At 32.6% G+C, this 16,953-nt stretch overlaps 1 protein-coding gene across 1 annotated transcript; it reads left to right on the top strand.

Moving 5' to 3' along the window:
- The first annotated feature begins 10,234 nt into the window (after positions 1–10,234).
- LOC140872676 (uncharacterized) lies at positions 10,235–11,780 on the top strand. The gene is made up of 2 exons (XM_073275560.1): positions 10,235–10,920; positions 11,249–11,780. The coding sequence occupies exons 1-2, from the start codon at positions 10,350–10,352 to the stop codon at positions 11,290–11,292; spliced, it is 615 nt and encodes a 204-aa protein (XP_073131661.1). The 5' UTR covers positions 10,235–10,349; the 3' UTR covers positions 11,293–11,780.
- The last annotated feature ends 5,173 nt before the right edge of the window (positions 11,781–16,953 follow it).

The following is a 16,953-nucleotide window of genomic DNA, read 5'->3' as shown; positions in this document are numbered from 1 at the left end:
TAAGTTTCTGATCAGATTTATTGATCTCCTTCATATTTTTTAGATATTCATTGAAATTTTTGGTGATGAGTGAGATCGTATCATTCTTTAGGTCAGATTGAAGAACTTCTTATCGAAATTGAACATAATCCTCATATGAGTCATTTGATGCCTGAAATACTATTGATTTTCATTTGTCCTTCTTCTGTGTTGTAATATTCATCTCAAACACTTGAAGAATTATAATCAATTCTGTCAACTTCATCTTCGAAGTATCTTTTACTTCCTCAAGAGCCCAAGCTTTTCCATTTAATCTCTCCGACAGTGATCGAAGAACTTTGTTCACCACCATTTCATTAGCAATTTGTTCTCCAAGAGTGAATGCCTCAGTGGTCATCTCTCAAATACGCTGATCATATTCAGAAATCGTTTCATTGTCATTCATTTTGAGATTTTCAAATTTCGAGGATAGTAGCCTCATCCTTGTTCTCTTGACACTTGCAGACCCTTCACAATGCTCAAGAAGAGTATCTCATTTGTCCTTGGCAGTAACACAATCAGCAATAAGTCCGAAAATTCTCATGTCCACACTTGGGAATATAGCGTTGATAGCTTTAGCATTAAAGCTTGAGATTTGTGCCTCCTCAGTTGTCCATGTAGTTTCTGGATTTATGATATATTCACCCTCTTTGTCCATGACCTTAGGTGCAGTCCAACCGGTAAGAATACTCTGCCAAGCACGTTCATCCATAGCTTTGATCGTAAAGCGCATCCTTGTCTTTCACAAAGCATAATTTGTGCCATCAAGAACCGGAGGTTTCAAAAACGAGTTTGCAGTAGTAGATGAGTCCATATTATTCCCTGTAAAAAAAAAAATAAACAAACCAGGATCAATTCTTAGTGTATCAAGAATATGTCTCTGATGCCACTTGTAAGGAATAAATGGTTGCACATAAACAAAGATTTAGATGTTGTCACAGGATGTTGACAACACCTCCAATAACATGCAGCGGAAAATTGTAAAAGCGTGACTCAGATATTTAAGAAAGAGTATAAAATACTCTTGCAATGACTCATGAAAAAACTTTGACTAGAAAATAGATAAAAGAGTTTACAAACCCTAAAACTAGTGAATTATTGTAAAAATCAATTATCTCTAAAGTAAGCGAGAAAATAAATAACAAATCATCTCCTAAACATTCTATACAAAAAAAGAATAAAGAAATCAAAAAAACAAGGAGACGAATCCTTGATGCCAAAACTCGATGAGAACAACACACTCTTCAATATTTGATCTTCAAGTGTTCTCCAATGCTTCAAGTCAATCAAGGCAATCAAATAATGTTGATCAACACAAGCTTCAGAATCTCTCCAGAATTCTCTTAAGTCGTATGTTTTAAGCTCTAAGAAAAACTCAGTTGCTTGATCTCTTTTTCTCTTGTACACGCCTCTTCAATATATAGAGAAGAATTATTCTTTATTCTAGTTTCCATGTAGGCGTGAAATTTCTTCCATAAACCTGATCTTATTCCTTTTGATCAAATTAAATCTACAAAGATAAGGAAATGAAATATTAAGATATGAGATAAAAAAATATTATGATAAATACAATAATATCTCAAATCATACTAAGGAAATAAATTAATTGAGTTAAAGATAATTTTCAATTTAAAAGAATCTCAATCAATTTAAAACTATAAGTCCAAGAAAGACAAAATATTTGAGTTATTTGCACCAAACACCCCTGTGAAATATTGAAAATGCACAGTTTTCCCCTGTGAAATTTTAATAGGAATATTCAACCCTGACCTTTTAAAAAATTAGCACACTCGCCCCTTCAGGTGAGTGATTGTTGCGCACGCGCTCCTCATGCGACTGGGCAAAGATTTTGATATTTTTTTGCACCAAATACTCCTGTGAAATATTAAAAATACATATTTGACCCCTGTGAAAATAATTTTTAAATCTATTCAACCCATAATACACAATTTTTATTAAAATATAATTATAAAATATTTAGCAAACACTTTTCGTTTTATTAATTTTATTTTTAATTTTAAATTTATTATGATTATATAATTATTTTCTAAAAAATATTATTATTTTATTTTGTTATCATTATTTTAATAAACTTTCTTCTTTGTTTCCAACTTTTTCATTAAACATGCATTCATAAACAAATATTTAAATAATTTCAAGTACCAAAATATTGAACTAAACCGATAAGTTCAAACATATTGTTTTTTTTATTTATGACTATATATTATTGAACCAAAATTTAATTTTTTCGAGAATATGCATTGCACAATTTGTAATAAATAATAAAAAATAACATGCTTATATAATTCTAAATCGAAAAAGTAACATTCACGAACTTATCATTTGGTTCAATATTTTGGTATTTTTAGATATTTAAATCCTTATTTATGAATCATGTTTAATGGAGTAGTTGAAAACACAAAGTGATTTGATAAAATAATGATAACGAGTTAAAGTATTAATTTTTTTAGAAATAAATTAATTATAAATTATAAATTTAAAATAAAAAATAAAAATAAATAAATTTAAAAATTTTTGAAAAATATTTTATAATTAGATCTTAATAAGTATTGTGTATTATTATTTAATGGAAATTCTGCAATGCAGTTTAAAAAATTTAGATTTTGGTTCAAAAATCTATAATCTTAAATTGAAAATTAATATGAATGAAATTATCATTTTGATTTAATATTTTGGTACTTTTAGGTATCTAAATCTCGTTTATGAATGCATTTTTAATTGAAAAGTTGGAAACAAGAAGAAAATTTAATAAAATAATGATAACAAGATAAAATAATAATTTTTTTAGAAAACAATTATATAACCATAATAAATTTAAAATTTAAAATAAAAAAAATTAATAAAAGAAAAAGTGTTTGCTAAATATTTTATAATTAGATTTTTAATAAAAATTGTGTATTATAGGTTGAATAGATTTAAAAATTATTTTTACTGGGGTCAAATATGCATTTTTAATATTTCACAGGGGTATTTGGTGAAAAAAAATATCAAAATCTTTGCCCAGTCGCATGAGGGGCGCGTGCGCAACAATCACTCATCTGAAGGGGCGAGTGTGCTAATTTTTTAAAAGATCAAGGTTGAATATGCCTATTAAAATTTCACAGAGAAAAAATTTGCAGTTTTAATATTTCACAAAAGTGTTTAGTGCAAATAACTCTATAATTATGATGCTACTTGTCTCACTAATTAGTTAGTGTCCGTACATATCTGGCGTGCGCGCGGACAAATAGATAATATAATATAAAGCATTGTATAGTTCCTTTTGGTGGGACCTGGTCGTCCATAAAGAAGATTATGATTTTGCTTTTTTCCGTTTTTAATCTTTTTTTTTTAATTCTCGTTTTTAATATTTTATTATTAAATCGTCAAATAAAGTTATCCATCATCCTCGGGTTGGTCTTGAAAACGATTAAAATTGATGAAAAGAACCGATTTTTTGGATTAAAATCGGGCATTGAAAGCTTACAGGACTATTTTTTTTTTCAGGGGTAAAATAAAGAACCAATGTTATAATTTTTCCAAGCTAATAAGTAAAAATTTATTTGATCATGCATCCAATGAGGTATCCGAGTTGGTGGAGTAGGTGAACATATGACCAATGTTTAGGAATTTTATTTTTTCTTTTAATACTTTTTCGAACGAGCCTGTCATACAAAACTTGATCAATGTGGTTTCGATGACTCATTTGATTTGCAAATTTTGATGTCATAATACCAATAATTTACTAAATATGCACCGAATGATTTCAATGGTCGAGCTAAATTTGATATATCCACGACGCGTAATTGTCATATAAAAAAAATCAATACTTTCAATTCCAGAGTCAAGACGGTGGTCTTCGTGTAAAACTTTTTTCTTAATAAAAAAATCAATAATTTCCATTTCAATTTCAATATTACACGAAGACCACCGTCTGGACTCTGAATGGGCACTCACAACTAGACTCAACTCATTTTGTCTTTATATGTGTTGGGCTTTGGCCCATATTATGTTATTTCCCTGCTCATATCTTAAGCCCTTATATTTATTCCCTCTTGCCCTTGTCTGATGTGTGTGAGCCGCCAGAGCGTTCCCTTTTCTTCTGCTCCCGAGAGATTTTGAGAGCGAGAGATTGAGAGAGAGCTTGTGAGCGTGAGGGTGAGGGCGTAGGTTGAGTGTCTACTCTTCTCCTAGCTTTGTGCTATTCTTTGGGTTGCTTCTCTTTTCTCTTCTTTCTCGTTGGGCAGGGATTTCTCTACTGTGTGTAGAGACTTGGGCAGTGGTAACAAGTGAGAGCGTGGGAATCTTTTCTGGTCTTCGTCGTGGATTGCTGGTGATATTGGAGAGATCGTAGCGTCTGAGCCCCGGTAATATCCATCTCGTTATTGTTCTTGTTCTTTGGTTTTTCTGTTTCTTTGCCTTTGGTTGTGCAGGTTCAGATTATATCCAAGAAAGATTGAAGAATGTTGGATCGTGGTTGGACGGCGGATTCCTAACAGTGATATGAAAGCCATGGGTTGGTTGCCGCCGGTCCGCTCCACCTCCATCTGTCAGCCGCTGCCCACTGGTCCGTCGCCACCGCCTGGACATCCCGCCGTCCGCCGTCGCCGCTGATTCATGGGATCAAAACTCTAAGTAAGGGAGTTTCGCGCTGGTATATTGGCTTGACCTTGAACAATTTTTATTGTTTTAGTAGTAGCCGCTGGCCGCGGATTTAGGTGCTGGGATTATGTGCTGGTAGAAACCTAGGACTTACGTGCTTGCTTGTTGCTTCCGCTGTGTTTGCTGAAATTTGTGTGCTTGCTGCCTGCTGGTCTTGATTTATAAGATTTCTGTGTGAAAATCTTTTCTATGTTTTACTGTTTTTCTGTGTGAAAAATTTGTTGGTTTTGCCCTTTGTTATTTTTATGGGTGAAAAGATATCTTTGACTGGATATAATCTCGTACCTTTTAATGGTAAAACAGATTTTTCAATATGGCAACTAAAAATGAAAGGAATTTTGATTCAACAAAAAAATTTCAAAGAAATAAATCTTTCATATTCTGCCACTGAAAATGATGAGAAAAAAACTGAAACAGATGAATTTGCTTATTCTTCGATAATCTTGAATTTATCTGACTCTGTGTTAAGGAAAGTTGGTAAACTAAAATCGGCTAAAGAGCTTTGGGAAAAGTTGGAAGAACTTTATACTGAGACCTCGTTGCCTAGTAAATTATTTTTGCTTGAAAAATTTTTCTGGTTCAAACTTGATTTGATTAAAGATATAGATGAAAATTTGGATGTGTTTACCAAACTTGTTCAAGATATTAAGCAAACTAGATATGAGCATATTGATGATTACACCGTTATTGTGCTTTTAAATGCTATTCCTGATTCTTACAGTGATGTGAAATATGCCATTAAGAATGGAAGAGATAAGATTTCTTTAGAAACTGTTGTGAATGGTTTAAAAAGTAAAGAGATAGATTTAAAAACTAATAAGGGTGATAATAATTCGGGTGAGGTTATGCATGTGAGAGGAATGTTCACAAATCATTTTCAAAGATCTTCAGACAATCATAACCAATTTTCTCTTGAAAATCGAGGTAAGAGTAAGTCAAGATGCCAGTCGAGGTCTAATAATAGAAAATGTTATAATTGTGGTGAAATTGGTCATTTCATTAGAGATTGTTCTAGGCCTATGCAAAACCAAAAACAAGATTTGAAAAAATCAGCATGACGATATTGCTAACATGGCTTCTTGTAGTGAAAATTTGGGTGATGTTTTTACGGTGATTGAGATATGTGATGTGCCTAATGTGAACTTTGTGCATTCTATTTCTTTGAGTGAAAATGAATGGGTTGTCGATTCTGCATGCACGTTCCATATATCTCTTTTTAAAAACATATTTTCTAATTATCAAGAAGTGAACCATGGGTCAGTTTGTATGACGAATGATAAATCATGTCAAGTTGTTGGTCTTGGTGACGTCTCTTTGAAATTTGATTCTGGTTATGTGTTAACCTTGAAAAATGTGAGACATGTGCCTGATTTATGCCATAATCTGATTTTTGTGCTGCATTAGAAGAAGATGGTTTGCATGGTAAATGGGGTAGTGGAGTGATAAAAATTTTGAAAGGATGTTTAATAATTTTCAAAGTCTCCAAAAGGAGAAAATTATATGTTTTCCATGCTAAATTTGATTCTTGTATTCTTGGTAGACAATCTAGAGTTAAGTTTCTCAATTCCCCCATTCTCGTACCCGTCGCTGCTCCAAGCAAGGTAGAGCACTTGTATGGTTTATGTTTTAATTCTGAAAATGTTCAGAATGTGCCTAGTGTAGATGAAGTGCCTGAAAATCTGTGTGAAAATGCTATTGATAATTTTGATGTACATGAGGACATTGTTGAAAATGTGCGAAAAAATGATCTTTGTGATCTAAATGATTGTCAAATAGCTAGGGAGAGAGATAGACAAAATGTTAGGCAACCACAACTGGTTGAAATATTTTCTCCTATCATAATGTTTACTATTATGAGTATTATGCATGCGTTTATGCTTCAGTTTGATTGGGAGATGAAATATTTTGATGTTAGATTGTAGTACCTTCTTGACGTGGTTGAAAAAGGTATGGTTTATATTGAAAAATTATTTTCTTATATGAGAACTGTGTGCTCTTATCATAAGTTGAGATTCTGTTGGGAAATTTGTGAACTTTGTGTTGTAGCTTGTAGCTTACTTTGTGTTTGCTACATGTCTTGATGCATACTAACTTTGTGTTATGTTGTGGGGCGATGATGATGCTTTAGGTGGTTCTCCAAAACCCACTGAACCGATGTTGGACCAAAAGGTGGAGATTTGTTGGGCTTTGGCCCAACTTATTTTATTTCCCAGCCCATATCATAAGCCCTTATATTTATTCCCTCTTGCCCTTGTCTGATGTGTGTGAGCCGCCAGAGCGTTCCCTTTTATTCTGCTGCCGAGAGATCGTGAGAGTGAGAGATTGAGAGAGAACTTGTGAGCGTGAGGGTGAGGGCGTAGGCTGAGTGTCTACTCTTCTCCTAGCTTTGTGCTATTCTTTGGGTTGCTTCTCTTTTCTCTTCTTTCTCGTTGGGCAGAGATTTCTCTACTGTGTGTAGAGACTTGGGCAATGGTAATGAGTGAGAGCGTGGGAATCTTTTCTGGTCTTCGTCGTGGATTGCTGGAGATATTGCAGAGATCGTAGCGTCTGAGCCCCGGTAATATCCATCTCGTTATTGTTCTTGTTCTTTGGTTTCTCCATTTCTTTGCCTTTGGTTGTGCAGGTTCAGATTAGATCCAAGAAATATTGAAGAATGTCGGATCGTGGTTGGACGGCAAATTCCTAACAATATGTTTATTATTTGGAATAAAAAAAATTCATACACCAAAGTCTCTTCTCTTTTTAAAATGTAAAAAAGTGTCAAACGGTCAATAAGGTATAAAAGAAAATCTTCTCACATATATGATATATAGGGGTGGGAAAAAATACCAAATTTTTGGTATACTAAAGTTACTGTACCGAAAAATTATCGAATTTTTGATATATCAAAGATTTCGGTACGGTACGGTAACGATACCGAATTTTTCATTATGTTAACGGTATGAAATTTGAAAATTTCGGTAATATAACGGTATACCGAAATAATATAAAAAATTTAAATATATAATATTTATAAAAAATAATTTTTTAAATTTTTAAAAATATAAAGTTTTTTTGGGTATAAAACGTCATATACCTATACCGTACCGAAATTTCGGCTTACCGTAAAATTTTGGTATGATCGGTATACTATTTATATGTACTGAAAATTTTTGTATATCGATTTTCGGTAAACAGAGAGTTTCGGTCGGTATCGATATAATATTTTCTTATATCGTAATTTTCGATACGACATACGATATATGATATACAATTTTTTGATACGATATGGTACGATATACGTACCCACCTCTGGAGATAAATGACATTTCTTCATTATAATGATTCTTAACCATCTCATCAATTAATTTATATATATATATATATATATATATATATATATATAAAGTTTTGCTATGCTGCCCACCTCCCGTGCCCACCTCTATGCCCACCTATGAGGTGGCAATCATCCCATGGATGAGATGAATCATATACAAATGGTTCATCCAATGGATGAGTGCCACCTCATAGGTGGGCATGAAGGTGGACACAGGAGGTGGGCAGCATAGCAAAACTCTATATATATATATATATATATATATATATATATATATAGAGTTTCTTTCAGGTGCCCACCACCATGCCCAACAATGATGTGGCACTATTCTATTGGATGTGATAAAGATGTGATAAATTGTAGGTCCAATAGAATAGTGTCACATCATTGGTGGGCATGGTAGTGGGCATTTTAGGTGGGCACCTGAAAGAAACTATATATATATATATATATATATATATATATATATATATATATATATATATATATATATATATAATTCTTTTATGGTGCCCAACACTATATGCCCACTTCATGCCCATCATGTAGAATAAATGAGTTGATCGGTACAATAGATGAGTTGACTTGTACATAGTGGACATGAAGTGGGCATATAGTGTTGGGGACCATAAAAGAACTCTAAACGAGTTCTTTTATGGTGTCCAACACTATATGCCCACTTCATGCTCACCATGTAGAATAAATGAGTTGACCGGTACTTTTTAATTTTCACAAGTGGAATTTGGTTTGGTATGAAAATTTATGTAATTTTTTTTAAAACTTTTAGACATAATTTTAATTATATCAAATCATGCCAATAGATTAAATTAAGAACACACTAAAAAATACAAAATTTAACAATAAATGTAAAAATTTTAGAAAATTTTTTATTATCAAGATCAAACCATTAAAAACATTAGATGCATTATTATTTTTTTAAAAAAAATATTATTGTAAAATATTTAGCATCTTAAATTTAGAAATTAAAAGGTAAAAAATATTTTGTTTAAAAAAAAGAAAAATATTTTTTAAAAAAAATGAATTTAAAATAAAATCTTATTTAACAAGATGTCATTTTTTTCATGCTTAATATGTCCAACTATAAGTTAATCGCTATTACCCGAATTAAAACTTTTTTCATGCTTCGCACTTAATTATGATTTTTGGCGCTTTTTAGAATAATGTGTTTGTTCAGTACTGTATTAATAAAAACTAAAGTAGTACATCATGAAAAAAATGTGTTATCATTCATAATTTATTCAAGTGTTTATCGTTTTATCAACAATTATATATTTTGGTGATAACGATATTATAACTTCAATATTTTAAACTCTATAACATCCCAAACTCCAAACTTCAGGTGCCACTCTCATTGTAAGGACAATTATTGCACCGTATGAGTCATCATCTGTCATATACCCTAATTATGAAATATAATTAATTTAACAATACGTGGAAATATTCAGATTAACAACAACTAAACATACACAAATATTTACTAGCTAATACTTACAATTATATACATGGAAAGATTTATTTGGGGTAATATATATTCATATGATCAGTGAAAGAAAAGATAAAAATAGAATGTGACTAACATTTATTATATTACAATTAAATTACACTCGATCGATATAAGCATAGATCTTGATTGTTAAAATATGTCAAGTATCAATCTGCACAAATATTGATTCTCCAAATCTTCACCGTAATTATTCTTGATTTGATTAGCATGTAATTAGGCCAACCTTTCCTTTCTTTGTCTACTGTAACGTTAGAGCTAGTTCTTTATATATATGTAAGAGGTCCTGTTCGAAACAATTAATGAGAAAACATTATTTTCATCATTATTTGGCCTCTTTATTTTTACATGGTATCAGAGCTTCACGTTTCTGGGAATATTAGCTGTCTATATTTCAGAATAATATGACAGAAGAAACTCCTAAAAAAAGGCTCGGAGGAAGTGATGCCGACACTTCCGACCCTCTTCTTCTCCCCCACTCGGATCATTCTGGAATTATTTTGGTCAATAAACCTTTGAATGGGGATAACTACGGCACTTGGAGTCATTCGATGAGCATAGCTCTCAGTGCCAAAAACAAAACAGGTTTCATTGATGGAACCCTCGAGAAACCAACGTCAACTGCTGAAACTTTCCTCTCATGGAAAAGATGCAACGACATGGTCTTATCTTGGATCCTTAACTCTATTGAGCCTGATCTCGCAAATAGCGTAATTTATGCCGAATCTGCCGCTGAAGTTTGGGCTGATTTAAAAAGAAAGGTTTTCTCGAAACAATGCTCCTAGAACCTTTCAAATCGAAAGAGATATCGCTTCACTGCAACAAGGTCACATGTCTGTTGCCGTTTACTTCACAAAACTGAAGGGGTTGTGGGATGAACTTTCTTCATATAATGATCTTCCAATATGTACTTGTGGTGCTATGAAGAAAGTGGAGGAGCGAGAACAAAGAGGAAGGGTGATGCAATTTCTTATGGGCTTAAATGAATCATATTCCGCAGTTCGGGGTCAAATTATCCTTATGCAACCTCTTTCTTCTGTTGGGAAAGTCTATTCCATGGTTTTAAATGAAGAAAAACAGAGAGACTTGATTGTCTCTAAAGAGGCCATGTTGGTAGATACCCGAAAGAATCATTACGGGAGCAATCCATCACACAAGGCCAAAATGAAGTTGCACTGTGGTAATTGCAATGGGAACAATCATACCATTGATAGATGTTATTACTTGCATGGCTTCCCTACTGGACACAAAAACCACAAAAACAATGACAGACATAAAGGAAAGAACGAATCCTTTGCCAACAACTCCAAGGTAGAGACTCCAAATTTCACACATGAACAGTATGCACAACTCTGGGCTCTTTTGAACAATGGAGACACTCAAGGAAAGGCTAACGTTACAGGTCTGAATACTCCTTTTTGTTCCTCATGTCATATTAACTCTGAAATTCCTACAGGATGGATCATTGATAGTGGTGCCACTGACCATATGGCATCAACATCTAAATTATTACATGACACAAAAAATTCCTTGCATTCTTCTGTTGGACTACCAAATGGAAACAAAGCACACGTTACTTTAATTGGATCTGCAAAACTCAGTGCAAATCTTACGGTTCAAGATGTCCTTTGTGTGCCATCCTTTTGTGTCAATTTATTATCTGTTAGTAAAATAACCAAATCCTTAAATTGTTCTGTCACTTTTTTTTTTCTGAATTTTGTCTTTTACAGGACTTGTCAACGAAGAAGATGATTGGATTGGGGAAGCAACATAATGGACTCTACTATATCACTTCAGCTCCACCAAATCAACCAATTCCTAAAGCAAATAATGAATCTTCAAGATATGATCTTTGGCATAAACGACTAGGTCACCCATCCATACAACCTATGAAGCATCTCACCCAATCGATCGGTGAACATTCTATTCATTCAAATAAAGTTTGTGACATCTGTCTTTAGCTAAACAAACTAGACTACCCTTTGGCATAAGTTCTATTTCTACAAATGAAACTTTTGAATTAATACACTGTGACACTTGGGGACCCTTTCGTGTTAAATCTCTTTCAGGTGCTTATTATTTTTTAACTATTGATGATGATTTTTCTATATACACTTGGATATTTCTTATGCGATATAAATCTGAGACACAACCTCTGCTAAAATCCTTTTTTGCCTTTGTTCAAACTCAATTTAACAGAAAAGTTAAAAGATTTCGAGTAGACAGGGGCACCGAGTTTTACTCCATGCGAAATGTTTTTGATAATCACGGAACAATTTATGAAACTAGAGTTAGTTACACACCTCAACAAAATGGTGTTGTTGAACGAAAACATCGTCATATCCTAGCCGTAGCTAGAGCCTTAAGATTCCAATCTCATCTACCTTTAAATTTTTGGGGGGAAAGTGTGCTCGCATGCCTACACCTTTTCTTTTGAAAAGAACACCATTTGAAATTCTCTACAACAAGCCACCAACTTATCACCATTTACGTGTGTTTGGGTTTTTGTGTTTTGCTACCAATGTCAAACCAAATCATAAATTTGAACAACGAGCTAAAAAATGTATCTTTGTTGGATATCCTATTGGTCAAAAGGCTTATAAAGTTTATGACATAGAGACAAAAACAATTTTTTTGAGCCGAGATGTTATTTTTCATGAACATGTATTCCCTTTTAGTTCTATGGAGGAAAACAGTGAAAAAAACACTTTGGTGCTGCCTTTAGCTATACATGAACATGTCACTCCTTCCAAAACACAAAATAATCATGAAAATTTAGAAAATACAAACAGTGACCTCATCATTCATGAAAATCCAACATACAACATGACACCTCCAATCGCTCAACCAAATGAAAGTATATTACGCAAATCGGAGCGTATCCGACGTCCATCAACTTGGCTGCAAGATTTTCATTGCTCTCAAACCAAGTTTCTTTCCCCAAGATCATCATCATCTTCAACGGCAGCCACATGTAAGGGCACTCGTTATCCTTTAGAAAATTTTATAAGTTACACAAACTTATCTTTTTCTCATCGTTCCTTTATTGCCAATATCTCTAGTCTTGTTGAACCTAACACATTTGCCCAGGCTAAGAAGGATCCTAAGTGGCAAGAAGCCATGAGTTTGGAAATTCAAGCATTAGAAGAAAATGGGACATGGATCCTTACTCCTTTGCCTAAAGGAAAAAAACCAATTGGTTGCAAGTGGGTGTATAAAATTAAGTACAAATCGGATGGATCCATCGAGCGTTACAAGGCGAGACTCGTTGCTAAAGGATATAATCAAGTTGAAGGGTTAGATTACAATGAGACATTTGCGCCGGTTGCCAAGCTAGTTACAGTCCGTTGCCTACTTGCTATAGCAGCTGCCCGTGATTGGTCTCTTCATCAACTTGATGTTCAAAATTCCTTTCTTCATGGTGACCTAAATGAAGAAGTATACATGCTTCCACCACCTGGACATATCCAACAGGGGGAGAATTTTGTTTGCAAGCTGAAAAAGTCGCTCTATGGATTAAAGCAAGCTTCTCGAAATTGGTACTCTAAATTTTCTACGGCTATTCAAAAACTGGATATAAGCAATCTATGGCAGATTATTCACTTTTCACAAGATCATGTGGGGATTCATTCACAGCCGTATTAATATACGTTGATGACATGATCATCACGGGAAATGATCCTACTGCCATAAAGACCCTCAAAAGCTTTCTCAATGAGCAATTTCGGATAAAAGATTTAGGAAAATTAAAGTATTTTTTGGGAATAGAAGTGGCTAGATCGAAATTAGGAATTTCTATCTCCCAACGAAAATACACGTTAGATCTGCTCGATGAGAATGGTCTTCTTGGAGCTGCACCAATGACTTTTCCCATGGAACAAAACATAAAACTTACCCAAACAGATGGTGAAATACTTAATAATCCTTCCCTGTATAGAAGAATCGTTGGAAAACTTATTTACCTTACAATCACTTGTCCCGATATCACTTATTCAGTGCAGCTTCTTAGTCAATTCATGCACCAACCTCGCAATCCACATCTTGATGCAGCTCTTCGAGTTTTACGATATTTAAAAGGATCACCTGGACAAGGTATTTTTCTTTCAAGAAAAAATAATTTAAATTTGATTGGTTACTGTGATGTAGATTGGGGAGGTTGTTCCACGACAAGAAGATCGGTCTCTGGATATTGTGTCTTTCTTGACTCATCTCTTATTTCTTGGAAAACAAAGAAACAAGCAACTGTTTCTCGTTCTTCGGTGGAGGCATAGTATCGAGCAATGGCAGCAGTTACATGCGAACTAACTTGGTTGCGATATCTTTTACAAGATTTACAAATCACTAATCTAGGTCCTGCCATATTGCACTGTGATAATAAAGCGGCACTACATATTGCGGCGAACCCTGTCTTTCACGAACGAACAAAACATATTGAAATGGATTGTCACGTGTTCAGGGAAAGAATTCGGTCCGGACTTATTTCTACTACCTTTACGCTGTCACGTGATCAGATTGCCGACATGTTTACTAAATCACTTGGAAAATCGCTCTTTCACTCTCATTTGAGCAAGTTGGGCATCTCCAACATCCATGCTCCAACTTGAGGGGGAGTGTTAAAATATGTCAAGTATCAATCTGGACAAATATTGATTCTCCAAATCTTCACCGTAATTATTCTTGATTTGATTAGCATGTAATTAGGCCAATCTTTCCTTTCTTTGTCTACTGTAATGTTAGAGCTAGTTCTTTATATATATGTAAGAGGTCCTGTTCGAAACAATTAATGAGAAAACATTATTTTTATCATTCTTTGGCCTCTTTATTTTTACATTGATCCTCAGCGATCAGATAGATAGTTGTAAAGCATGTGCAAATAGTTGTTAAATATTTTTATGATATTTTTTTAGAAAAAATTTCAATTTCTTGAAAAAAAATCTTAGTGTGAAAGATTTCGTAAATGAGAGAGGAAGTATCTAATAATGCCAATTTTGATCTTTTTATATACGTTTCTTTCAATTTTAATATTTATTTGAACGACACCTAACTTGTAATATTGGATAGCTGAAAACTGTGTAGGTAGATATCAATGTCACGTGTCCTTGTTTTCTTTCGAAAAACAGTATGAGAGAATAAATATAGGGTTAATTGTCAATCACTCCCTAAAACACTTTATAACTTATTTATAAATCCCTACATAAATAAAACTTACTTTCAACTCCTGGAGAGAGAAACTTTTGTTTCTAAATACCAATTTTACCCTTATCTCTTAAAAATAAAAAAATAAAAAAATAAAAAAATGAGAGAATGGATAATAAAAACAAAACTAATCCAAATAGTATATATATATATAAAAATTCAAATTAAAATCAAAGAACATAAACCATATCATATACATGCTTATGTTGATACAGGAGCAAGTATGTGTTTAGGAAGCAAGCATATACTTCCAAATCATTATTGGAAGAAATATGATAAAGGATTAAAAGTTCGAATAGGAGATGGATCAATAATCATGCTTAATACAGTAGCAGAAAAATTAAAAATAGAAATAGAAGAAACAAAATTTGTAATAACCATTATATATCAAATAGAATCAGGAATTGACATTATAATAGGAAATAACTTTTTAAGAGAATATCTTCCCTTTACACAATTTGAAGATCACATAACTTTAAACAAAGGATCATCAATGATTTATATTCCCAAAATACGAACAGCATTTCGCGTAGGAAATGAAGGATTTACAAAGAATTTTCATAAACGAAATACAAATCCAATAGAACTAAAAATAAAAAATATTTTAACGATTAATCCTGAAAAAAAAATCATGAGGAAATTTTATGATATATGTTCTGAAAATCCTCAGGACAAAATTAAGAAAAAAAAACAATCATTGCTTCAATAAAACTCAAAGACCTTAATATCACAATCCGTGAAGCACCAAGAAGATGTAACATGGATGATGCAAAAATATTTGAAAAAGAAGTTCAAGAATTATTAAAACTTAAGATAATCATCCCTAGTAAAAGTCCACACTCTTCACCAGCCTTTTATGTCAGTAAGAAAGATACTGATAAGAAAAGAATGGTAATTGATTATCGAAAGATGAATAAAGCAACAATTATGGATGAATATTATATACCAAATAAGAATGATTTACTATCTTATATAGGAGAAATGAAATATTTTTCCAGTTTAGATTGTAAATCAGGATTCTGGCAAATTCAACTAGAACCACAAACACAATTACTTACAGCATTCAGTTGTCCAAAAGGACAGTATCAATGGACTGTATTACCTTTCGGACTTAAACAAGCACCAGATATCTTTCAAAGATATATGGATGAATCTTTTAAATCATATATAGATTTTTGTTGCGTTTATATAGATGACATATTAATTTATTCAAAAACACTAGATCAACATTATAAAGATCTCATGACAGTTTTAGATATTTGTCATAAAGATGGAATTATACTTTTTGAAAAGAAAGCACAATTATTCAAAATAAAAATAAATTATTTAGGATTACAAATAGAAGATGGAAAACATTGTTTACAACCGCATATACTTAAGAAAATTCATGATTTTCCTAGTGAAATCAAGGATAAAGATCAATTAAGAAGATTTTTAGGATTATTAACTTATTCTGGAAATTACATTAAGAAACTTGCAGAAATCAAAAAACCTCTTCAGGTAAAACTTAAACATGACTATAAGTGGAAATGGTCGAAAGAAGATACTAATTACATAGACACTATTAAAAAAAAATAATTAGTAATCTTCCTGAATTATATTTTCCTTCAAATAAAGATATAATAATAATTGAAACAGACGCTTCAGATGAATACTGAGGAGCATGTTTAAAAGCTTATACTGGAGAAAGAAATTTAGAAGAACTTACTAAAACAGCTACTAGAAATAATGAAGAATTATGCAACTATACATCAGGAACTTTTCAAGGTGCACAATTAAATTATCATTCGAATGAAAAAGAATTATTAGCTTTAATATTCACAATTAGAACTTATGAAATTTATCTTATTTCTAAACCGTTTTTAGTAAGAACAGATAATATGAATTTAACATATTTCAAAACAAGGAAAATATCAAGAAATGCAGGGAGAAATGCGGCAAAGCTAATTAGATGGCAATTGAAATTGAACCATTATCAGTTCGAGATCCAACATGTCAAAGGAACGGATAATTCATTACCCGACGCATTAACCAGAGAACTTCATCCAAACTATACTATCCGTAGTAACGGAATAATAAAGGAGATCCTAAGTGATCCAGAAAATGACTGTGAGTCATCCGAACATACCTCAGAAAGCATGGGGAATATAAATTGATGAAATGAGATTTATATTCAGAAACATGAATTATTTTATGACTTTTAGTCATCCGAACATGCCTCATAAAGCATGGGGAATAT

This window comes from Henckelia pumila, unplaced genomic scaffold, assembly GCF_033568475.1.
Source record: "Henckelia pumila isolate YLH828 unplaced genomic scaffold, ASM3356847v2 CTG_466, whole genome shotgun sequence".
Classification (NCBI taxonomy): Eukaryota; Viridiplantae; Streptophyta; class Magnoliopsida; order Lamiales; family Gesneriaceae; genus Henckelia; species Henckelia pumila.
This window is presented reverse-complemented; position numbering and strand designations above follow the sequence as displayed.